The sequence below is a fragment of the Cherax quadricarinatus genome, chromosome 8 (assembly GCF_038502225.1).
Source record: "Cherax quadricarinatus isolate ZL_2023a chromosome 8, ASM3850222v1, whole genome shotgun sequence".
In the NCBI taxonomy this organism is placed as follows: domain Eukaryota; kingdom Metazoa; phylum Arthropoda; class Malacostraca; order Decapoda; family Parastacidae; genus Cherax; species Cherax quadricarinatus.
In genome coordinates this window covers 31,323,510-31,350,069 of record NC_091299.1, presented here as the reverse complement: position 1 = coordinate 31,350,069, position 26,560 = coordinate 31,323,510, and the positions used below count along the sequence as shown (strand labels likewise).

At 39.9% G+C, this 26,560-nt stretch overlaps 1 protein-coding gene across 7 annotated transcripts in view; it reads left to right on the top strand.

The window, feature by feature from the left end:
• Positions 1 to 26,560, top strand: part of LOC128685489 (uncharacterized) — a 254,154-nt gene that overhangs the window by 85,608 nt on the left and 141,986 nt on the right. For all 7 annotated transcript variants that reach the window (XM_053772051.2, XM_053772052.2, XM_053772049.2 and 4 more), the window contains 2 exons: positions 786 to 976; positions 10,671 to 12,115. In XM_053772051.2, the coding sequence (XP_053628026.2) occupies positions 786 to 976; positions 10,671 to 12,115 (1,636 nt within the window). The remainder of the gene's footprint in view (positions 1 to 785; positions 977 to 10,670; positions 12,116 to 26,560) is intronic.

The window sequence follows — 26,560 nt, the reverse complement described above, 5'->3', positions numbered from 1 at the left end:
TTCAACAAACCGGTCATATCCTACCTAGGCAGGGTGGCCGAAAAAGCAAAAAGTTTCTCTTTTTAACTTTATAAATGTATACAAGAGAAATGGTTACTAGCCCCTTGCTTGTGGCATTTTAGTCGCCTCTTATAAAACGCAAGGCTTACGGAGGAAGAATAATATCTACAGTTCTTCATATATATTATGGCATAGAAAAGTATTTTTAAATGCAAATTTTCATTTTTGACAGATGTACTTACATCAGTGAAAAGTCTTTTTCTTTGAATTACTGCATCTAGTAACACTGTATTGAAACAGTATACAGCCTCTCTTCACTTAGCGACGTACTCGTTTACCGACGACTCAGACTTAAGACGAGCTCTCTAACCGGTATGCATACCTAAATAATGTACCGTATATTAGAGCTGATTTCCTCTATTCTTTTTGTTACAACATACAGTCGAATGCTGTATAAACACTTAAAAATATACCAGAAATGTTATAAATGGTGCAAAGGTGACATTATAACAATATCAAAGATGGATGACACAAACCCACTACCATTATACTATGCTCCTCATTTAGCGATGAATTCGTTTACTGACGTGGTCTTAGGAATGGAACTCTCTCGTTAAGTGAGGAGAGGCTGTATTGTATAGTTAGTATTTCTAGGCATGCAAAAATGTGCAATGTGCCATTTATAATACAGTTTATGGCTAAAGATTACTTAGTATTCACTAAACATCAGTGCTTGTGAAAAATATATAATTTTTTTTTGTGTAATACCGAATCCATGTTACCAGGCATGATAATCAAGACCAATTCAACCAAGCTAAGGATCTGGTGGTGAATCTAGCTCAAACTGTTATTGCTGAGGTACAGCAGGAACTACAACAGCAGCAGCAACAACACCAACAGCAGCAGCATCAACAGCTGCAGCAACCTGCTCCTATATTTAGTCAACCTCCTCCACAACAACCAGATGTAGCATTAGGTATTTATTTTGCTAAGTTTTAATTTAAAGTTGAATTTTTCTTAGGAACTTGTATGAATGTACAGTACAGTTCTTATGTTTTTGGAGCAAATGGGATTTTTTCTTGGAATATATCTCAGATAAAAGTAAGGTGATGAGGGTATCATATGAGTTAGATAAAGACAATTGGATATCACATTGGAGGGAGGGAGCTTGGAAAAAGTGAATATGTTCAGATATTTGGGAATGGACTTGTCAGCAGATGGGTTTATGAAGGACAAGGTAAACCATAGAATTGATGAAGGGAAAGGGTAGGTGGTGCATTGAGGTATCTGTGGAGACAAAGAATGTTATCCATGGTGGCAAAGAAGGGAATGTATGAGAGTATAGTGGTACCAACATTCTTATATGGGTGTAAAGCATGGTTTGTGAAGGCTGCAGCAAGGAGGAGGCTGGAGACAGTGGAGATGTCCTGTCTAAAGGCAATGTGTAGTGTAAATATTTTGCAGAGATTTCATAGTGTGGAAATTAGGAGGAGGTGTGGAGTTACTAAAAGTATTATTCAGAGGGCTGAGGAGGGGTTGTTGAGATGGTTTGGTCATTTAGAGAAGATGGAACAAAATAGGATGACTTGGATGGTGTGTAAATCTGTAGTGGAGGGGAGGAGGGATAGGGGTCATCCTAGAAAAGCATGGGAGGGAGGGAGTAAAAGAGGTTTTGTGTGCAAGGGGCTTGGACATACAGCAGGTATGTGTGAGCATGTTAGTTAGGAGTGGATGGAGATGAATGATTTTTGGGACTTGATGAGTTGTTGGAGTGTGAGCAGGGTAATGTTTTGTGAAGGGATTCAGGGAAACCAGTTAGCCTGACTTGAGTCCAGGAGGTGGGAAGTATATTGCCAGCAGTGTAAAGGAGGGATTTGGGATATTGGAGTGACATCTGAACCGTTGTATCTGAGTGCCACTGCAAAGACAGTCATGTGTGAATGATGGCGAGGGTGTTTCTTTTTTGGGTCACGCTTCCTTGGTGTTAGTCAACTCATCACGGTGGAGCAGAGATGTTGTCTTGTTGTCCCTATCGTGGTGAGAGTGAAACCGTGTTGGTAAAAGAATAAAATAAAATATCTCAGTGTATGTAATGAAGGTTTCTCTGGAACATGGCCTCTTTGTGTAACAGAGAATAACTGTAAAGTAGTAGGTTGGTAGACAGCAACCACCCTGGGAAGTACTACCGTCCTGCCAGATGACTGTGAAACAGAAACCTGTAACTGTTTTGCATGATGGTAGGATTGCTGGTTTCTTTTTGTCTCATAAACACGCTAGATAACAGGGATATCTTGCTACTCCTACTTACACTTTGGTCACACTTCACAGACACGCACATGCATATATATATACATACATCTAGGTTTTTCCCCTTTTTCTAAATAGCTCTTGTTCTTCTTTATTTCTTCTATTGTCCATGGGGAAGTGGAAAAGAATCTTTCCTCCGTAAGCCATGCGTGTCATATGAGGCGACTAAAATGCCGGGAGCAATGGGCTAGTAACCCCTTCTCCTGTAGACATTTACTAAAAAAGAGAAGAAGAAAAACTTTATAAAACTGGGATGCTTAAATGTGCGTGGATGTAGTGCGGATGACAAGAAACAGATGATTGCTGATGTTATGAATGAAAAGAAGTTGGATGTCCTGGCCCTAAGCGAAATAAAGCTGAAGGGGGTAGGGGAGTTTCAGTGGGGGGAAATAAATGGGATTAAATCTGGAGTATCTGAGAGAGTTAAAGCAAAGGAAGGGGTAGCAGTAATGTTAAATGATCAGTTATGGAAGGAGAAAAGAGAATATGAATGTGTAAATTCAAGAATTATGTGGATTAAAGTAAAGGTTGGATGCGAGAAGTGGGTCATAATAAGCGTGTATGCACCTGGAGAAGAGAGGAATGCAGAGGAGAGAGAGAGATTTTGGGAGATGTTAAGTGAATGTATAGGAGCCTTTGAACCAAGTGAGAGAGTAATTGTGGTAGGGGACCTGAATGCTAAAGTAGGAGAAACTTTTAGAGAGGGTGTGGTAGGTAAGTTTGGGGTGCCAGGTGTAAATGATAATGGGAGCCCTTTGATTGAACTTTGTATAGAAAGGGGTTTAGTTATAGGTAATACATATTTTAAGAAAAAGAGGATAAATAAGTATACAAGATATGATGTAGGGCAAAATGACAGTAGTTTGTTGGATTATGTATTGGTTGATAAAAGACTGTTGAGTAGACTTCAGGATGTACATGTTTATAGAGGGGCCACAGATATATCAGATCACTTTCTAGTTGTAGCTACACTGAGAGTAAAAGGTAGATGGGATACAAGGAGAATAGAAGCATCAGGGAAGAGAGAGGTGAAGGTTTATAAACTAAAAGAGGAGGCAGTTAGGGTAAGATATAAACAACTATTGGAGGATAGATGGGCTAATGAGAGCATAGGCAATGGGGTCGAAGAGGTATGGGGTAGGTTTAAAAATGTAGTGTTAGAGTGTTCAGCAGAAGTTTGTGGTTACAGGAAAGTGGGTGCGGGGGGGAAGAGGAGCGATTGGTGGAATGATGATGTAAAGAGAGTAGTAAGGGAGAAAAAGTTAGCATATGAGAAGTTTTTACAAAGTAGAAGTGATGCAAGGAGGGAAGAGTATATGGAGAAAAAGAGAGAGGTTAAGAGAGTGGTGAAGCAATGTAAAAAGAGAGCAAATGAGAGAGTGGGTGAGATGTTATCAACAAATTTTGTTGAAAATAAGAAAAAGTTTTGGAGTGAGATTAACAAGTTAAGAAAGCCTAGAGAACAAATGGATTTGTCAGTTAAAAATAGGAGAGGAGAGTTATTAAATGGAGAGTTAGAGGTATTGGGAAGATGGAGGGAATATTTTGAGGAATTGTTAAATGTTGATGAAGATAGGGAAGCTGTGATTTCGTGTATAGGACAAGGAGGAATAACATCTTGTAGGAGTGAGGAAGAGCCAGTTGTGAGTGTGGGGGAAGTTCGTGAGGCAGTAGGTAAAATGAAAGGGGGTAAGGCAGCCGGGATTGATGGGATAAAGATAGAAATGTTAAAAGCAGGTGGGGATATAGTTTTGGAGTGGTTGGTGCAATTATTTAATAAATGTATGGAAGAGGGTAAGGTACCTAGGGATTGGCAGAGAGCATGCATAGTTCCTTTGTATAAAGGCAAAGGGGATAAAAGAGAGTGCAAAAATTATAGGGGGATAAGTCTGCTGAGTATACCTGGTAAAGTATATGGTAGAGTTATTATTGAAAGAATTAAGAGTAAGACGGAGAATAGGATAGCAGATGAACAAGGAGGCTTTAGGAAAGGTAGGGGGTGTGTGGACCAGGTGTTTACAGTGAAACATATAAGTGAACAGTATTTAGATAAGGCTAAAGAGGTCTTTGTGGCATTTATGGATTTGGAAAAGGCGTATGACAGGGTGGATAGGGGGGCAATGTGGCAGATGTTGCAAGTGTATGGTGTAGGAGGTAGGTTACTGAAAGCAGTGAAGAGTTTTTACGAGGATAGTGAGGCTCAAGTTAGAGTATGTAGGAAAGAGGGAAATTATTTCCCAGTAAAAGTAGGCCTTAGACAAGGATGTGTGATGTCACCGTGGTTGTTTAATATATTTATAGATGGGGTTGTAAGAGAAGTAAATGCGAGGGTCTTGGGAAGAGGCGTGGAGTTAAAAGATAAAGAATCACACACAAAGTGGGAGTTGTCACAGCTGCTCTTTGCTGATGACACTGTGCTCTTGGGAGATTCTGAAGAGAAGTTGCAGAGATTGGTGGATGAATTTGGTAGGGTGTGCAAAAGAAGAAAATTAAAGGTGAATACAGGAAAGAGTAAGGTTATGAGGATAACAAAAAGATTAGGTAATGAAAGATTGAATATCAGATTGGAGGGAGAGAGTATGGAGGAGGTGAATGTATTCAGATATTTGGGAGTGGACGTGTCAGCGGATGGGTCTATGAAAGATGAGGTGAATCATAGAATTGATGAGGGGAAAAGAGTGAGTGGTGCACTTAGGAGTCTGTGGAGACAAAGAACTTTGTCCTTGGAGGCAAAGAGGGGAATGTATGAGAGTATAGTTTTACCAACACTCTTATATGGGTGTAAAACATGGGTGATGAATGTTGCAGCGAGGAGAAGGCTGGAGGCAGTGGAGATGTCATGTCTGAGGGCAATGTGTGGTGTGAATATAATGCAGAGAATTCGTAGTTTGGAAGTTAGGAGGAGGTGCGGGATTACCAAAACTTGTCCAGAGGGCTGAGGAAGGGTTGTTGAGGTGGTTCGGACATGTAGAGAGAATGGAGCGAAACAGAATGACTTCAAGAGTGTATCAGTCTGTAGTGGAAGGAAGGCGGGGTAGGGGTCGGCCTAGGAAAGGTTGGAGAGAGGGGGTAAAGGAGGTTTTGTGTGCGAGGGGCTTGGACTTCCAGCAGGTATGCGTGAGCGTGTTTGATAGGAGTGAATGGAGACAAATGGTTTTTAATACTTGACGTGCTGTTGGAGTGTGAGCAAAGTAACATTTATGAAGGGGTTCAGGGAAACCGGCAGGCCGGACTTGAGTCCTGGAGATGGGAAGTACAGTGCCTGCACTCTGAAGGAGGGGTGTTAATGTTGCAGTTTAAAAACTGTAGTGTAAAGCACCCTTTTGGCAAGACAGTGATGGAGTGAATGATGGTGAAAGTTTTTCTTTTTCGGGCCACCCTGCCTTGGTGGGAATCGGCCAGTGTGATAATAAAAAAAAAAATTATACTTCTCATTAATGGACTAATTGGGGGGGGGAGGGGGTGAATGATAATGCTGGTTGTCTGCAACTCCCAAATTATGAAATTAATATTTCATGGTCATCTGGTTGTCTTCTGAAGTAGTGGACTTGGTCCACTGCTGCAGAAGACAACTGAACACTAGAACTGGTATTGTAAACCATAGTACTACAGTACAGTACTATACTTCATAGTAATTTGATAGTACACTCTACGAAACTTACAGTAATTTTACTTGCTACCTGATTGATAGCATTTACTTAGAGCAACTTTTATTCTGAGCCATAGGAGCTGTAAAGGTCTGCTAGAGAAAAAATGTAGATGGCTGAGATGATGTAGAGGGCTATGAAGAAGTAGTGGCCCGAGAGGAAGTAGAGGGCTGAGAAAATGTTGATTTCTGAGAACCATGCATTTTCTCTTGGTACCACCACTTCAGAAACCTTTAGCCCTTTGACTGTTTCGGTCGTATATATAAATCTTATGAGCCACCGTGTTTGACGTATATATACTCATAAATTCTAGTGGCTTCAAATCAAGCAGGAGAAAACTGGTAGGCGCACATGTGAGAGAATGGGTCTGTGTGCACCATATAAAAAAAATCCTGCAGCACGCAGTGCATAATGAGGAAAAAAAACTCCGATTTTTTTTTTATTAAAATGCCGACTTTGTGGTCTATTTTCATATAGTATTTATGGTTATATTCTCATTTTATTGGCTCATTTGATAGAATGGAAAGCATATTATAGAAATAGAGGTGGTTTTGATTGGTTTTTCTATGAAAAGAACCTTGAAATGGAGCTCAAAGTAGGGGAAATGTTTGATTTTTGCCTATGTTCAAAAGTAAACAAATGATGTCATTGTTCAATAAATGTCCAACTAGCCATTCTAATATGCAGTCATGAATGGGTTGACATTATTTATACAATTATTACAATATTGCAGTAGTCTGCATAACAGTAAATCTTTTATTCTTTGTTTGAACAAAAATTCAAAATAGAAAGCAAGAGTAATATCAGAGGGGCCTGGAGACATGACTGATGAACAAAGAAAAGGTTATTTTAGTGCCAGAAATGTCTGCATTGTTCATTCTGGACCCTATTTTGAAATTGTCATATTTTTTAATTTTCATGAATTTGGCCAAATTGCAAATTTCTGCCCATGTTATTGGGTAGTTGAAATCGGTAAATGGGCAGTTTCTTGTACTCAGTCGATAGAAAAAAATGTAGTTCTAAGGAAATAGCTATGAGTTTGGTCGACTGGAACAATGGAATTCGCTGAAAATAGGGCTCAAAGTGGGCGAAATTGCAGATTCGTAAATACAGTATCACCGAGGTCGCTAACTTCACGAGTGTAATTGCATCAGTTTTGCATCAAATTTCATTCTTTTGGTTTCATTACCATCAGGAAAAGATTCTCTATCATTTCCATTTTTTTTTTCGACACCAGGAAACGCCTCAGGATTTGGGATTGCAACAGTCAAGGGGTTAATAAAGTTACACAAAATTCTCTGAATCCAGCAAAAATTAGAGACTAAATGACAAGTGTGTGTGTGTGTGTGTGTGTGTGTGTGTGTGTGTGTGTGTGTGTGTGTGTGTAAGTGAGCACAGTAATACTAATGCTTCAGGGAATAATGAAAATGAACAGGTTGTGGACATGGCTACTTTGATCCATACCAGACAAACATTGGAGTTAGTAGACTAGCTTGATACTTCAGAAGACAATGGGATATTTGCTATGGACAAAATGCAAGAATTATGATAATATGTCCTTTTTGTCCATTAACCCTTTCAGGGTCCAAGGCCAAAATCTGAAGTGGTGCTCCAGTGTCCAAGAAATTTTGAAAAAAAAAAAAAATTATTTTTTCTTACAGAATTAAAGAGCATATTTTTGTGAAGGTAATAAGACAAAAAAAAAATTCTGATCAGTACTTACCGAGATACAGTGCCAAGAAGTTTGTCGAAAATGATGTGGTGGCAGCAACATCGACGAATTCCACATACGCGCATTACATTATTTTGCCCCTCAAGGAAGGCTCCTTGACGCTGGTGAGGGGCTCTTGATCTAGGGAATTGGATCTGTGCTCCAGTTCCCTGAATTAAGCCTGAATGCCTTCCATCCCCCCATAGGCACTGTATAATCCTACGGGTTTAGTGCTTCCCCCTTGATTATAATAATAATAATAATACATTATTTTGCGTTTTTTGTTGTTTTTTCTTTTCTTTTCCAATTTTTTTCTATTCCTAATAACATTTGGGGCCTGAGAGACCAATACTGTATATAATGTATATATATAAACTCACTGTATTGAACACAATAACTGCACTAAAGTTATTATCATATTATTGTTTACCACTGTTGTTTATTACAATAAACATGCATAAATCTTGTATAATACTAATGTTCTATCATATATTTACATATTTACAATCACTGGACATGGTTTTAGAACTGCTGGAGCTTGTGGAACTCCTTGAAACAAGGCACCTTGCACAGAGGCACCTTACATTACTCACACATAAACCGAGTGTCTTTGCGTCTTTGTTGCCGTCTTTTTGTTTGTGCACAGACGATGCATCTCTTCTGAGCAAATTTCTTCTGAGTTGAAGGAAGTTGTATTATGAAATGATCACCTTCCCTCCTCAAACGCTTGGGTATATCCTGAGGAATTCGAGGACCGTGTTGTATAGCAAGTGTTGTTACCTGGTACTTAATTATGAGTTGTCTGACAACAGACAAACAAAATTCACCATACGGTGGTCTGTTGCCAGTCTTTATTTGGTACATATTATATGCATTGAGCATTGAAATGTCCATGAGATGGAAGAAAAGTTTCATGTACCACTTGTAACTCTTACGAACACAGTCAACAAAACCAATCTGCATTACGGTGAATGGTTGTCAACAATGTGACATCTCGTTTGTCATGCCACCGTAATGCCATGATGTCATTGGCAGTAAACACCTGCACGTCATCACCATGAGCACCTGCGTTGAGCCTGGGCATATGTTTACGATTAGAACGCACTGTGCCACACACATCTGTATTGTTCACTCGCATGAAATCACTGAGTAATGGGCTTGTGTACCAATTATCGGTATATAATGTATGCCCCTTACCAAGATAAGGTGCCATCATGTTTCTCACTACGTCACCTGAGATACCCAATAACATCTTGGTATCTTTCAATGTTTTACTACCCGTGTATACAACAATATCCAACACCAGGCCACTGTCACAATCACAGAGTACAAACAGTTTTATACCAAAGCGTTTCCTCTTGCTCGGTATATACTGCTTGAATGACAGTCTACCTTTGAACAAAATCAAAGACTCGTCAATTACAAGATTCTTGAATGGATAAAAGTATATGCTGAACTTTTGTTTGAGATACATGAAAACATTTCTAATCTTGTATAACCTGTCACTTCTATCAGGCCTGGTTTTGTCAGAGAAGTGCAACATACGTAAGAGTAAGATAAACCTGTTCACTGGTATGATTTCACTGAAGACCGGGGTAGAAATTAGCCGATCTGTGGACCAGTATGCTTTTATATTATGCTTATAGACGTGAGGCATAAGCATTATTGTTGCAAAAAGCAAATACATTTCTGCAACAGTCGTCTCTTTCCATTTGTGTAGTCTTGACTGTGGTGATAAGATCGTATTTGCCATGGTGTACTCAAAATACTTATTACTTTCCCTGACAATAATTTCCATCAATGGCTGGTCAAAGAATAATTCAAAGAATTCCAGTTCATTGGCCGTGGTTCCAAGGGGACAAGTAGGTAGAATTCCACTTTGAGAGTCATCAAAGTGGAATTCTACCTACTTGGGAACAAAATTGGGATTTTGTTGCCAATCCCACATACGGTTTGCTGGTGGATACTGGATATCATAGGCTGGTTGTGCGGGTGGCTGGCGCTCCGCTTTGTCCTTGAACTGACGAGTCAGCAGCGTGGGTCCCAGCATGGCCTGGTGAGTCACGCATGGCGGTGCCACTACCATCACCACTAACACCATCCACTGATGCCTGTGGTCTATCCATGCCAAGTGTAGCCACATCATCCTCACTATCACTACCTAAAACTGGTGTTGGGCCACGGGATGTACTCCGTCCCCTGGGCACAGCATAGGGTACACTACCCGAGCGCATGCGGCGGCGAACATACCGACGCTTCACTGGTGAATATGATTCCTCACTATCACTACTCGAATGATCGTCGAGCGCAATAAAATCACAGTCCACGTCACTATCATCATCATTACTGAAGTCAGAGGCCTGGCCACGCGAAAATATTAGTTTTCTCTTGCGATGAGGAACAACCGACCGTGAGTCACGAGTGCCCACACCAGAGGTAGAAGGTTGAGGATCATCAGGGTTTTCTGCACTATTATCGATATCCTGGTCATTCTTTTCGGTCACTAACTGATCAGAGCCGTAGAATTCGTCTTCATTTCCACTTCCATCAGTGTCAGAACTATCAGATAGGAAGAGGAGAGTCCCAATTTTCCGGGGAGTGAGAGCTGACTTGCGACGAGGCATGGTGAACAAGGGTAACTGAGCCGGCGTTCCCACAATGCTATGCGGGCGACTAGATTTTTTGTTTATGGTGCACACCCACCACGCAGACCCGTTCTCTCACATGTAGGCCTATGAGTGTTTTCGTGCTAAATTTGACGGCGCTAGAATTTTGGCATAGATCTACGGTTTGGACACTCAACGTAAAGCCGTAGATCTACGGGACGGACCCTGAAAGGGTTAATTAGTGTGTGTTTGTTTTTTTGTTTTTTAATTGCCAAAATCCATTAATTAGAGGTTTTATTGTATCACTGTTTAACTATTGGAATTTTTGCATATATTAATTAAGCAAGACATTTTAGTGACCTTAATATAGAATGATTTTTTCCATTTATTCTTATACAGGTGGGGGAATTGGACAGCCTCACATCACACAAGTCCAAGTGGCCCCTCACCAAATGACTGCTCCACCAGCACCACCTCCACAGATGGTACACTCCCAGATGGTGCCACCTCAGGTGCCACATTCGCAGATGGTACCCCCACATGTTGGACATCAAATGGCTCCCCAAGTTCCCCTTCAGGGTCAAGTGGGTGGACCTCAAGTGAATACAAATGTCTTACACACAGTTTTAGCCCCACATCTGCAACCTGGTGGAGCAGCTGTTTCTCAGGAGGTTATGCCACAGCAAGAGGTGATACAAGCTACTGTTGTCTCTCTACCCCAGCAAGTAGTTCATCTTACTGCACCACCAGTGGTCTCAAGTTCTGCAGCAGTGGCAAACCAACAGCTGGTACATACATCGTCTGGCACCCAACTGGTAACATTGCCCCCTGGCACACAAATTATTAACACTCCTGAAGGTCCACGTTTGGTGGCCCTTGCAACTGGCACACAGGTTGCTGCTCCTGTAGCAAACGTGTCTACAAATCATCAGGCACACCCAAATGCCTTGCACGATCCACAAGGAGTGCCAAATCCAATGGTGCAGCAACAGCAAGCACCTCAATCCTTAGCAGTGTCTGTTGGAAATAATCACATATCTATGAATCAGACACCAATTCTCAGTGATGTCTCAGCTGCACAAACTAGTATGGCACGCTCAATAGGACTTAGTAATTCATATTCATTGTCTTCAAATACTATCAGTACATCGAGTCCTCTTACAAGTGTGACACCTCATGGTACTCCTGACAATCCTTATCCACCCACGGTAAATGCATCTATACCCCCACCAAGTACTAGTATGGCTCTAGGAGTACCACCACCTACACCTGGACTTGGATTACCCCCAGCTGTAACGGCTCATGCGGGAACAGTGTCTTTCATACTAACACCAGGAGTGAATACTATGACTACCACTTCTGGTGTAGGCCTTCTTGTTCCACAAGATCCAAATGTTGCCTCAGGTCAGATGCATGTGACACAGCCAGTTGTTGTAACAGGTGTGTTGCCTACCTCACAGCAGCAACAACAACAGCAACATCCCCAACAAGCCTCTCAGGCAGGTGGTCCGTCTTCTTTCTTAGGCCCTGTACCTGGTCAACCAATAGGTCCATCAGGCTATTCTGCCACTCAGCCTGCTGTTGAACAGTCAGTTAGCTCTGCATACATGCCATCAGATCAAGCTGGTCATGGCTATAATACTGGCCCACCCATAACTAGTACAGCTACACACCATTATTCCCAAGTCCAGCCACAGCAACAACAGAGGCCTGTAGGTGTTGGCTATGCTCCTGTTGGTATGACAGGTGAAGCAGCACCTCCAAGGATGGATTACCCAGGACCTGGGGGCCCAGGAGTTATACCTGCCCACCTTCCAATGAACCACCTGCAGCCCCGCCATCAAGTAAGATACCACTTGTACCTGGCAGATCAGTGTACTAATTGTGCATGACCTACTCCTGTTCATAACAGGCAGAGGTTTTTATTCATTCTCTCTTGTTTCTCATTATGCAAATTCTAGAAATTAAATATTCACTCATAGTTGCTACTAGATAAGTTTTATTTAATTTATGAATTTTTATTCCTTACATTTCACAGTTTATTTCTTATGTAACTATTTTAAAGCAATTTATTCGCAACATTTTTAATTTGAAAATAGAAGCCTGTGTATTAAGGGTTGGTCAGAGAGACATGTGTTGCAAAAGGAGACCTTTATTAGTAGAGTTCTACATTTCACTTTGTAATAAAGTTGGTAGAATTACTGACAATATGTAAAGTAAAAGGACACAAGTGCAACTAATGTGACATTTTTATTGTGGCAACAGCTTGACAAAGCTCCTAGAGAGCAAAACGTTGCCACAATAAAAAGTCACATTAATTGCACTTGTGTCTTTTTACTTTACATTTCACTTTCTTGAAACTTTAATAAATCATATTTATTAAACATATATAATGCATTGCTGTATGTTTCTAATATTTCTTCAAGACACACAAGACTGATTCTGCTGCTTTCTTGTTAAGTTGAAGCAGCAGTATCATTTTCAGTAGATTACAGTAATAATAAGGACACTAGTGGCATAAAATCCTTTTAATACTACATTTTGCCCAAGGTTGGGCTTTATCAAGTATACAGGAATAAGCAGATACACTGCTGCATAAGGCAAAAGTGCACCATGAGGTCAGGCTCACAGAAAGATTGCCGTCATGTGTTTATGATATTGCGATGTCAAGTATATGTGATCTCGTGGAAATCATTGGTAGAGTAGTTTTTAGGACCATAGCCCATGCACATTATTGATGTCCACTGTACTTTACATTTAAGGATGCATAACTATGCCTACAGGAGGGCTGTAACTAATAACACATGCATAACCCATCATAATTTCCATTCATATGTCACAGACTTGGGAAAGAACATAACTGTTATACCACAAGAACAACAGGGCCAAATGCAGAATTTTGGAATCAGCAGTAATCCTCCTTACCAATACCACTGAACAAAACAGCAGAATATACCCATGATTCATATAATCAATATGTCACCCTAGCCCCAGACCCTACTCTCATCAGTACCTGAACTTTCATATATCTGAACTCGCCCATACTTTGATAACCTCTCATACGACATCTCTGAGCTTGACCTCGTGGTGCTTATTTGCCATAAAAGGCAGTGAATTTGCTTATTCCCATATACTTCATAGAGCCCAGCCTCAGGCAAAACACATTAAAAAGATTCTCTGCTACCAGTGTCTTTATTTCCACTTGTCAGCTTTTGCTGTTTTGTTACCAGATTATAGTGATATTCAACTTACAGTAGAATCTTGGCAATTTAAATAATAATGAGACTGACATTAAATTTGAAATAAACAAATTTCTACACAACTGATGCCGTGGATTCACTACAAATACACGTCATGCCCTGTAAGTTGATATGGTACCATATTATATCTGCCATAATTGCTTTGTTTTGAGGGTATGACTAGTTATTGCATTGCTCCAAGATGTCTGTCTTGTTTTGTATGGCCTTGAATTGTTCCCTGTCACTCCTGATTGGTTGACTTGACATCTGTAGTCATTAGCACCTTCAGCCTACACTTCACCGTTATCATTATTTCAATTGTTGCATGTCTTTTCTCAAAAAAATCTTTAGATAAAATGGTATCTTAGACCATTGTTTCAGTTCTGTGGACTAGTGAGTTAATTATTGTGTGTTTATTGGTGGTATTGTATCTGCATTTGCAACATTAAAGAGTACTTTATTCCACTGCTGTATGACTGTGGTCAGAAAAGCTTCATTCCACTTTTGTATTCACTGAGTTTCAATTTATTCTTGTTTAACTCAAATTTATTACATATTAATGTATGAATTTGATTCCACTTTTTTAAAGAAAGATTAATTTTGAGTCTTATTCCTAGGATTAATTTCTTAGTGCTAGTATTAGGCTAGTTGCTCTTCTTTGCTTTTCCAGTTTCTTGTCATCTTTTATCTAATTTTGGGTTCAAAACTGTAAAATATATTGAAGATACAGTCTAACAAGTACATTATTAAATTAGCATTGTTTATGGCTTTTTTTTTTTTTTTTTTTATTATACTCAGAAAAAAGAAAAACTTTCACCATCATGCTGCCAAAACACTGGTATAAGTGCAGGCACTGTACTATCTCCAGGACAAGTTGATAAGTAACACTCCAACAGATTATTAAAAACATGCATTCACAGTTTGCTGGACCAAGCCCCTCGCACACAAAACCTCCTTTACCCCCTCCCTCCAACCCTTCCTAGAGAGGATACACTCTTGAAGTTTCTGGGGAACCACCTCAACAACCCTTCCTCAGCCCTTGGACAACTCCCCACCTCCTCCTAACTTCCAAACTACGCAGCTCAGACATGTCTGAGACAATCACCCACGCTTCACACCCATATAAGAGCGTTGGTAAAACTCATTGTGGCTCACAGACTCCTAAGTGCACCACTGTGATCAACCAGGCTGATTTCAATGCTGGCACACCCTACCAAATTCATCCACCAATCTCTGCACGCAAGCTGATGTACGAACCACAAGACCCTCGCAGTTCACACATCCTTGGTCAGAAATTTTATGCTGCTAACAAGACTTTAGGTGCCTGTCCAGTGCCTCCTTAACCCTTTGACTGTCGCAAGCCCCTTTCTGAAACTGTCATTCTATGTCGCAAAATTTTTGGGAACAAAAAAAAATGATTTTTCTTACGAAATGATAGAGAATCTTTTCCTGATGGTAATGACACCAAAAGTACGAAATTTGGTTGAAAACTCACGGAATTACACTCCCGCGAAGTTAGCGGTCTGTGACATACACGCACCAGTGATTTCGCCGACTTTGAGCCCAGTTTTTGGCCAATTCCGTTGTTCCAGTTGACCAAACTCCTAGCTATTTCTTTAGAACTCCATTTTTCTATCAGTTGAGTACAAGAAACCGCCCATTTACAGATTTAAATTACCCAATAAAGTGGTCAGAAATTGGCAATTTGGCCAATTTCTCGCAAATTAAAAAAGATGCCAAATTCAAAATAGGGTCCAGAATAAACAATGTAGACATTCTTGCCGCTAAAATAACATATTCTCTGTTCATTACTCACGTCTCTAGGCCCCTTTGTTGTATAATCCTACGGGTTTAGCGCTCCCCCATGATTATAATAATAATCTAGGCCCCTCTTATATTACTATTGCTTCCTATTTTGATTTTTTATTCATACAAAAACTACAAAATTTACTGTTATGCAGACTACTGCATTATTGTAAAAATGGTATAAATAATATCAGTGCACTAGTGAAAGAATATTAGACTCCCCAGTTGATGTGTATTAGACGTGTGGTGTGATTTGCTTACTCCTGAACATTGGTAAAAATTGAACATTTCCACTAGTTTGAGCTCAATTTCAAGGTCATTTTCATTGCGAAACTAATCAAAATCATCTCTGTTTCTGTAATATGTTTTCCATTTTATCACGTGAGACCATGAAAACGAGAATACAATGATAAATACTATACGAAAATACACCTTAAAGTCGGCTTTTTAATCCAAAAAAAAAAAGGTCAGTTTTTTTCTCTCCTTATGCACTGCGTGCTGCAGGATTTTTTTTATGTGGTGCACGCTGACCATACAGACCCATTCTCTCACATGTGGGCCTACCAGCTTTCAGCAGCAACAGACGATCCTGCTTGATTTGAAACTTGGCCAGCTCGGAGACACGCACTCCACTTTCATACTTATCAATGCCGCTACAATTTATGCATATTAATACGTCCGAAACGGTGGCGCGTAAGATGTATATATATATATACGACCAAAACAATCAAAGGGTTAAAGACAACCAGGGGTCTGTTGGTATTACCCCCTTATGTATGCTGGGAGGCAGTTGAACAGTCTTGGGCCCCGGGCACTTGTTGTGTTTGTCTCTCATTGTACTCGTGGCGCCCCTGCTTTTCATTGAGGGAATGTTACAGTTCCTGCCTAGTCTTTTGCTTTCATAAGGAGTGATTTTCGTATGCAAGTTTGGTGCCAATCCCTCCAGGACATTCCAAGTGTATATTATCGTGTATCTCTCGCTTGTGTTCCAGGGAATACAGTTCAAGGACTTTAAACCATCCCCAGCAATTTAGGTGCCTTATCATACTTATGTGTGCTGTGAAAGTTCTTTGTACACTCTCCAGGTCTGCAATGTCGCCAGCCTTGAAGGGGGCCATTAGTGTACAGCAGCATTCCAGCCTAGACAGCACAAGTGATTTGAGGAGAATCATCATAGACTTGGCATCCCTAGTTTTGAAGGTTCTCATTATCCATCCTATCATTTTCCTTGCAGATGCGGTAGATACATTGTTGTGGTCTTTGAAGGCGAGATCCTCTGACATTATCACTCCCAAGTCCTTCACATTACTTTTTCACTCTATTGCATGGTTAGAATTTGTCGTATACCCTGATACATTTTTAATTTCCTCAAGTTTCCCATATCTGAGTAGTTGAAATTTCTCCTCGTTGAACTTCATATTATTTTGAGTGGCCCATTTGAAGATTTGGTTGATGTCCGCTTGGAGTCTTGCGGTGTCTTCGATGGAAGTCACTGCCATGGTAATTGAGGTGTCATCCGTAGAGGAGGACACGAAGCTATGGCTTACATCTCTGTGTCAGAAATGCGGATAAGAAATAGAATGGGAGCAAGTACTGTGCTTTGTGGAACAGAGCTTTTTACCATGGCTGCCTGGGACTTTAAATCTGTTTACTATTACTCTTTGTGTTCTGTTTTGTCAGGAAGTTATAGATCCAACTTTTCCTGTTATTCCTTTATCATGCATTTTGTGTGCTATTACACCATGGGCACACTTGTCAAAGGCTTTTGCAAAGTCTGTGTATACTACATCTGTATTTTGTTTATTCTCTAAAGCATACAGGACCTTGTCATAGTGATCCAGTAGCTGGGACTGGCAGAAGTGACATGCTCTAAACCCGTGTTGCCCTGGGTTGTGTAATTGATGGGTATCTAGGTGGTTGGTGATCTTGCTTCTTAGAACCCTCTCAAAGATTTTTATGATATGGGATGTTAGTGCTATCGGTCTGTAGTTCTTTGTAATTGCTTTACTGCCACCTTTGTGGAGTGGGGCTATGTCTGTTGTTTTTAGTGAGTGTGGGATGACCCCTGTCCATGCTCCCTCTCCATAGAATGCTGAAGGCACGCAATAGGGGCTTCTTGCAATTCTTGATGAACATGGAGTTCCATGAGTCTGGGCCTGGGGCAGAGTGTATAGGTATGTCATTTATTGCCTTTTCAAAGTCTTGTGGAGTTAGGATAATATCCAAGATTTTTGAGATGACCAAATTTTGGATTTTGTTCATAAAGAATTCATTTGGATTGTCGACCCGTAGTCTGGGCAGCAGCTCGCTGAACACCGAGTCATATTGGGAGTTTAGCATCTCACTCATTTCTTGGCTGTCATCTGTGTATGTCCTATCCTGCCTAATCAGGGGCCCAATACTGAATGTTGTTTTTCCCTTAGATTTGGCATAAGAGAAGAATTTTTTTTTTTTTTTTTTTTTTAATTTCCTTTATGGCTTTTAGTTCTTCCTGTGATTCTTGTCTCCTGTAAGATTCCTTCAGCCTAAGTTCGATATTTGCAATTTCATTGACTAGTGCCTCCCTTCGTATTTCAGATATATTGGCCTCTCTCAGCAGCTCTGTGACTCTTTGCCTTCTGTATAGGGAGCGTCTCTCTCTTTCTAGTTTACATCTTCTCTTTCCTTTTCTTAATGGAATGTGTCTTGAGCAGATCTCAAGAACCTACACAGTAGGCTTCTTCAGTCAAATACGGAGGAGGAGGATAATTGGAGGCAGCAGGAATAGTAGTGAGATAAAGATGATATAATCAGCTCATCAATCTTGGAGAAATAGTTTTGAGGTGATCAGTCCCTCAGCCTGGAGAAAAGTGTAGGTCCATTGTCTGGAACAGTGTGAAGCTGAATTGTAAGAATGGAGTCGTATATACTGCCGAAGGTGAGGCGTGGAAGATCTCAAAAACATTGCAGGAGGCAGGGTTCACTAGTAGTAACAAGACAGCAAAAATTGAGGAGTATGCAGCATGGCTACTGGACCATATTAAACAGATTCTTTCCAAATCATTTTAATAATAAAGATGCCCAACTGTTGCATACGTATGTCTCTTACTCATCAACTTGCAGTATTATATACTATTTTCAGCATACTTGTCAGACAGCAACACAACAGTATCTTGGTACAGAGAACATCTTCTATAGCTTAATTGCTTAACCATTATTTATGAGTGAGAAGGGTTGGATTCAAGAGAGACCTGCTTAACATGGGCCAGTAGGTTTGCTGCAGTACTGCAATGCCTTCAAGATCTTCTACACCTCACCTTTGGCAATATACAAGACTCCATTCTTATGCTTTTGCTTCACATTGTTTCAGACTATAGACCTGAACTTTTCTCCAGGTTAAGGGACTAACCACCTAAAAACTTTCTCCAAGGCTGATGGACTGATTATACCATCATTACCTCACCACTTCTCTTGCTGCTTCCAATTTATTCTCATTGGTATTTGACATTAGAAGCCTACTACATAAGCAAAACATTTCAGTAATAAAGATACCCAACTGTTGCACATGCATCTTACTGATCAAAACTTCTAGCAGTGAAACCTGCATTCTGTTTCTTCAGTTGCTCATAGCTAGACATTGCTTTGTTCATTTGTCCAGCTGGCAGTTTTCCAAACATTGTTTATACACTGCACAAATGATCACACACAGGGACAACAAAAGATCCCATTCAATAGACAGCCTTAGTGTGAGGTGAAAATATTCAATATTCTGCCTTCAGTTGCTGTCTCCATGTGTGTGTGAGCCATTAACTAGTGCGAGTGCTACAGGATGTACAAGTGTAGTGCCAACAGGTGTGGGCACGGAGAGCATATGGAACAAGCTCTCATTGAAACTGTCTTGCTCAGGTTTTAGTTTTATAAAGTCGTACTGGCTAGGTTGTGGCAGCTACCACCAAATTTTCTCTACGGGGAAATGGAACAGAATTCTTCCTCTGTAAGCCATGCGTGTCGTAGGAGGTGACTAAAATGCCAGGAGCAAGGGGCTAGTAACCCCTTCTCCTATATATATTACTAAATGTAAAAGGAGAAAATTTTGTTTTTCCTTTTGGGCCACCACGCCTCGGTGGGATACGGTTGGTGCATTGAAAGAAAGAAGAAGAAAGCTCTTCCCTGAGTGAAACAGTCCCAATAAATGCATTTTCTTAATTTTTTTTTTTTTTAACACATTGGTCATTTCCCACCAAGGCAGGGTGACTCCAGAAAAAAAAGAAAAAAATAATTTCATCATCATTCAACATTTTCACCATCACTTATACATAATCACTGTCTTTCCAGAGATGCTCAGATATGACAATTTAGAATTCCCTACAAACTGCCAATATCCTAAACCCCTCCTTTAACCCTTTGACTGTTTACGCCGTATAAATACGTCTTACGTGCCACTGTTTCTGACGTATATATACTCAATAATTCTAGCGGCTTCAAATCAAGCAGGAGAAAGCTGGTAGGCCCACATGTGAGAGAATGGGTCTGTGTGGTCAGTGTGCACCACATAAAAAAAATCCTGCAGCACACAGTGCGTAATGAGAAAAAAAAAACTGATCGTTTTTTTTTTTGGATTAAAACGCCGACTTTGAGGTGTATTTTCATATAGTATTTATCGTTGTATTCGCGTTTTCATGGTCGTAGGTGATAAAATAGAAAACATATTACAGAAATAGAGATGATTTTCATTACTTTGACTGTGAAAACAACCTTGAAACTGAGCTCAAAGTAGCGGAAATGTTCGATTTTTACCAATGTTCAGGAGTAAACAAATCACACCACACGTCCAATACACATCAACTGGGGAGTCTAATATTCTTTCACAAGTGCACTGATGTTATTTATAACATTTTTACAATAATGCAGTAGTCTGCATAACAGTAAATTTTTTATTTTTTTGTATGAATAAAAAATCAAAATAGAAAGCAATAATAATATAAGAAGGGCCTAGAGATGTGACTAATGAACAGAAGATATGTTATTTTAGTGCCAAGAATGTCTACCTTGTTTATTCTGGACCCTATTTTGAAATTGGCATCTTTTTTAATTTGTGTGAAATTGGCCAAATTGCCAATTTCTGACCACTATATTGGGTAGTTCAAATTGGTAAATGGGCAGTTTCTTGTACTCAGCTGATAGATAAAATGGAGTTCTAAAGAAATAGCTATGAGTTTGGTCAACTGGAACAACGGAATTGGCTGAAAACAGGGCTCAAAGTCGGCGAAATCGCCGATACGCATATGTCGCCGAGACTGCTAACTTCGCAGGAGCGTAACTCCGTGAGTTTTCGACCAAATTTGGAACTTTTGGTGTCATTACCATCGGGAAAAGATTCTATCATTTCATAGGAATTTTTTTTTTTTTAAATTTATCGTCATAGAATGACAGTTTCAGAAAGGGGCCTGCGACAGTCAAAGGGTTAAGGGTCTAAGCCGTAAATCTACACATTGTCCACAGGGTCCAATAAATTTCAAAAAAAAAAAAAAAATTTTTCTTATGAAATGGTAGAGAATCTTTTGAAGGTAATAAAAACAAAAAGTACAAAATTTGGTGGAAAATTGACAAAATTACACCATCGCGAATTTTACTGTGTCAGTGATATTTATGCATTGGCGTTTTGCCCACTTTGACTTTTATTTTAGGCTAATTACATTATTCCAGTCGACCAAATTCCTGGCTTTTTTGATAGTATTACTTCTACTTTATCAATTGAGCATGAGAAACTGCCCAATCGACTATTTCAACTAGCCAGTAAAGTGATCAGAAATTGGTAATTTGGCTAGTTTCACACAAAGTTCAAAATATTCTAATATCAAAACAGGGTCCAGAATAAACAATGCAGGCATTCCTGGCAGTAAAATAACATTCCCTCTGTTTATTAGTTATGTTTCCAGGCTTTACAGATGAATTCCATTTTGATTTTTTTATTTACATAAAGAATTTGGTGGATGAATTTGGTAGGGTATGTAAAAGAAGAAAATTAAAAGTGAATATAGGAAAGCGTAAGGTGAGGAGGATAAGAAAAAGATTAGGTGACAAAAGATTGGATATCAGATTGGAGGGAGAGAGTATGGAGGAGGTGAATGTATTCAGATATTTAGGAGTGGATGTGTCAGCAGATGGGTCTATGAAGGATGAGGTGAATCATAGAATTGATGAGAGGAAAAGGGTGAGTGGTGCACTTAGGAGTCTGTGGAGACAAAGAACTTTGTCCATGAAAGCAAGGAGGGGAATGTATGAGAGTATAGTTGTACTAACACTTGTATGGGTATGTGAAGCATGGATGATGAATGTTGCAATGAGGAGGAGGCTGGAGGCAGTGGAGATGTCATGTCTGAGGGCAATGTGTGGTATGAAAATGATGCAGAGAATTCGTAGTTTGGAAATTAGGAGAAGGTGTGGGATTACCAAAACAGTTATCCAGAGATGAACATCAAAATGGTATACAATACCGACAGGTTGTTAGGTAAGACACATATGCAACAGTTAGACAACTTTATTCCGAAACGTATTCGACTGAAGAAGCCTACTGTGTAGGCGAAACATTTCGGAATAAAGTTGTCTAACTGTTGCATATGTGTCTTACCTAACAACAGTTATCCAGAGGGCTGACGAGGGGTTGTTGAGGTGGCTCAGACATGTATAGAGAATGGAACAAAACAGAATGACTTCGAGAGTATAAATCTGTAGTGAAGGAAAGGCAGGGTAGGAGTCGGCCTAAGAAGGGTTGGAGGGAGGGGGTAAAGGAGGTTTTGTGTGTGAGGGGCTTGGACTTACAGCAAGCATGCATGAGTGTGTTTGATAGGAGTGAATGGAGACAAATGGTTTTTAATACATGATGTGCTGTTGGAGTGTGAGCAAAGCAACATTTATGAAGGGATTCAGGGAAACTGGCAGGCCGGACTTGAGTCCTGGAGATGGGAAGTACAGTGTCTACACTTTGAAGGAGGGATGTTAATGTTGCAGTTTTATAACTGTAGTGTAAAGTACCCTTCTGGCAAGACAGTGATGGAGTGAATGATGAAAGTTTTTCTTTTTCAGGCCACCCTACCTTGGTGGGAATCGGCCGATGTGTTCAAAAAAAAAAAATAGAATTTATATTCACACCAAAAAATAGATGAATTACTCTTATGCAATATTGTCATAACTGTATAAACAATATCAGTGCATTTGTAAATGTATATTAGACCCACCAGTTGATGTGTATTGGACACGTGATTTGTTTAATCTCGAAAATTGGCAAAAATTAAACATTTCCGCTATTTTGATCTCAATTACTAGCTATTTTCTGTACTTAAAGCAATCAAAATCATCTCTATTTCTGTAATATATCTCCCATTTTATCAAACCGCAAATACAACCCTAAAAACCATAGGAAAATACAACACAAAGTCACTGTTTCAGTCCAAAAACACAGTCGCAGTTTTCTTTTTTCTCATTATGCACTGCGTGCTTTGGGATTTTCTTTATATGGTGCACACTTACTACATAGATGCATTCTCTCATATCTAGGCCTAAATTTACCAATCACAGCTTATCTGAGCGAGCTGAGATCACGGCGTAGATCTACAGCTTGAACCCTGTGGACAAAATGTAGATCTATGGCCTGGACCCTCAAAGGGTTAAAGTGCAGGGATTGTACTTTCCATTTCCAGGACTGAAGTCCGGCTAACCGGTTTTCCTGAACCCCAAAAACCATTCGTCTTCATTCACTCCTATCTAACACGCTATCACATGCTTGCCGGAAGTCCAAGCCCCTCGCCCACAAAACTTTCTTAAACCCCCTCCCTCCAACATTTTCAAGGATGACCCCTTCCCCACCTACCTTCTGCTACAGATCTATACTCTCTCCAAGCCATTCTACTTTGTTCCATTCTTTCTAAATAACCAAACCACGTCAACAACCCCTCTTCAGCCCTCTGACTAATACTTTTAGTAACTCCACACCACCTCCTAATTTCCACACTCCGAATTCTCTGCATAATATTTACACCACACATTGCCCTTAGACAGGACAGCTCCACCGCCTCCAGCTGCCTCCTTGCCGCAGCATTTACAACCCAAGCTTCACACCCATATAAAAGTGTTGGTACCACTATACTTTTGTACATTCCCTTCTTTGCCTCCATGGATAACATTTTTTGTCTCCACAGATACCTCAATGCACCAGTCACTTTTTTTCCTTCATCAGTTCTATTGTTAACCTCATCTTTCATAAACCCATCCACTGACAAATCAACTCCTAGATATCTGAAGACATTCACTTCTTCCATACTCCCTCTCTCCAATGTGATATCCAATTTTTCTTTATCCAAATCGTTTGATACCCTCATCACCTTACTCTTATCTGTGTTCACTTTCAACTTTCTACCTTTACACACCCTCTGAAAATCCCACTAACCTTTACAACTTTTCTTTAGAATCTCCCAAAAGCACAGTATTATCAGCAGAAAGTAACTGTGTCAACTCCCATTTCATATTCGATTTGCCAAATTATAATCCTACCCCTCTCTACAACACCCTAGCATTTATTTCTTTTACAACCCCATCTATAAATTCACTAAACAACCATAGTGACATTACACATCCCTGTCTAAGACCTACTTTTACCTGGAAGTAATCTCCCTCTCTCCTACACACCCTAACCTGAGCCTCACTATCCTCATAAAAACTCTTTACAGCATTTAGTACCTTACTGCCTATTCCATATACTTACAACATCTGCCACATTGCTCCCCTATCCACTCTATCATATGCCTTTAATAAATCCATAAATGTAGTGAAAACTTCCCTACCTCTATCTAAATACTGTTCACATATATGCTTCAATGTAAACACTTGCTCTACACATCCCCTACCCACTTTAAAGCCTCCATGCTCACCTGGAATCCTACCCTCTGTCTTACCTCTAATTCTTTCATTAATAATCCTACCGTATACTTTACCTGGTATACTCAGTAAACTTATTCTCCTATAATTTTTACAGTCTCTCTTGTCCCCCTTCCCTTTATATAAAGGAGCTATGCATGCTATCTGCCAGTCCCTGGGTACCTTCCCCTCTTTCATACATTTATTAAACAACAACACCAGCCACTCTAACACTATCCTCCCCTGCTTTTAACATTTCTGTCATGATCCTGTCAGTTCCAGCTGCTTTTTCCCCTTTCATTCTACATAATGCCTCGTGCATCTCCCCCACACTCACATCGTCTTCTTCACTCCTAAAAGATGTTATACCTCCCTGGCAAATGCATGGGATTTCTGCCTCCCTTTCTTCATCGACATTTAAAGGTTCCTCAACATATTCCCGCCACCTACCCAATACCTTCAGTTCCCCATCAACAAATTCCCCTACTCTGTTTTTAACTGACAAATCCATGCATTCCCTAGGTTTTCTTAACTTGCTTATCTCGCTCCAAAACTTTTTTCTTATTTTCGGCAAAAGTTTTTTGACAGTGCCTCTCCCACTCTTATCATTTGCTCTCATTTTGCACTCTCTCACCATTCTCTTCATCTTTTTTTACTCTCCATATATTCTATCCTTATATCACTTCTGCATTCTTCATGTTGTCTCTAAACTGTTTATTATACTTTTGTGTTAAGATTGTATTTTCATGTTTAGCATTGTTATAACCAAAATACATTACTTTATTTTTTTTTCTACTTTAAACTGAATCTCTCTTCACTGATCTGTGTAAACGACTATCAGACTGACAGTGACATTTTAATGTACTGCACTGAATAGAGAAATTTTAAGTTTGTCATGTCTGCTGTGACAGGTTTCATCACATTCATTCACATATTTCTGACCTCTATGGCACTACGTAATTCAGGTAATTGAAATGTGAGATAGTAATCTAAACTATCCCTGAGGTACATAGATGTTTAACATGGGCAGATGCATTCTGTTTGAGACTTTATGAATTTCATGGGACATCATTTTCAAGTTAATAAATACAATGAAACTTGTAACTGTTTCTTTAAAAAAAACAACTGTCAGATATGCTGCTACATTTAAATTGGAAAAACAGTTTTAAAAAGGAACAAATTACAAGTGACTGACTGGTCTGGGGGGGAAATGTTTCTGGTGGCCATTGGCAGAATGACTAAGGGCAAATGTAAAAAAAAAAAAAAATGAGTAGAGTTTCCGAGTAGGAAAAAAATTATCACAGTATAATACAGCCAGTATGAAATCAAGGCAGTCTATTAATTGATAAAGAAGTGGCACCACCACCACACAGTACCTGCTTCCACCACTGATACACATGGATAAGGGAACTCCTGAATGTGGTCCAGTGTCAGGAAAAGTACCAGGAGGCAGAGGAGAAAGTCCTACTCTGGGTGGGAATAAGTGAACATGGTAAGGAGAGTCAATGGTTTAACTACAATTGTAGAGTGACAAGATAAGAGGTACCAAAACATGGAAAGGATAAAAAAAAAAAAGCAGCAGAACAGAAGCCAATAGAAAAATGATATGAAGAATTAGAAACAGATAAGCAGCAGTGAAGAAAGAGGTAGAGCAACAATATGAGAAACATACAAGTACAGATGCATTAACCCTTAAACTGTCCACACATAGGTATATGTTTATGTGCAGTGGGCTCCAAACGTAGATCAACGTTTGTTATATTTTTCATTCCTTCAGATTTGGTGCAATAGGCCTGAGTCGACTAGACATGAAAGAATGGGTCTGTGCACTCAGTGTGCGCACTATGAAAAAAATTGGGGACCACTTAGTACCTTGTGGGAGCACCAGTTCAACTGAGCACCAGCTAGAGGAAATAGCATGGCAAGCACCAGTGATTCACTGATGTCACGTCATTTTAACACTCACATTTTAAGAGAAAGTAAAAATAGGTTAGATAAATGCATGAATGGGTGTGGGTGGGTGTGAATTGGAACTGACTAGCTTGTGCTACTGGGTCAGATGCCATGCTCCTCCTTTCAGTGGATGTGACCTGACTAGGTGGGTCATTGGTCTAAGCTGGGGGGTGACATGGACCTGCTCTGCATGGGCCAGTAGGCCTGCTGCAGTGCTCCTTCTTTTGTATGTTCTTATGTATTGGCTGGCTAGCTGGCTGGCTTTGGCTGTCTGTCTGTATCTGTCTATATCTGTATCTGTATCTGTCTATATGTCTATATCTCTATCTGTCTAGATCACTGTCTATTTGTATATCTGTCTCTCACATGCACTCATAAATACAATTATACATAATGTAA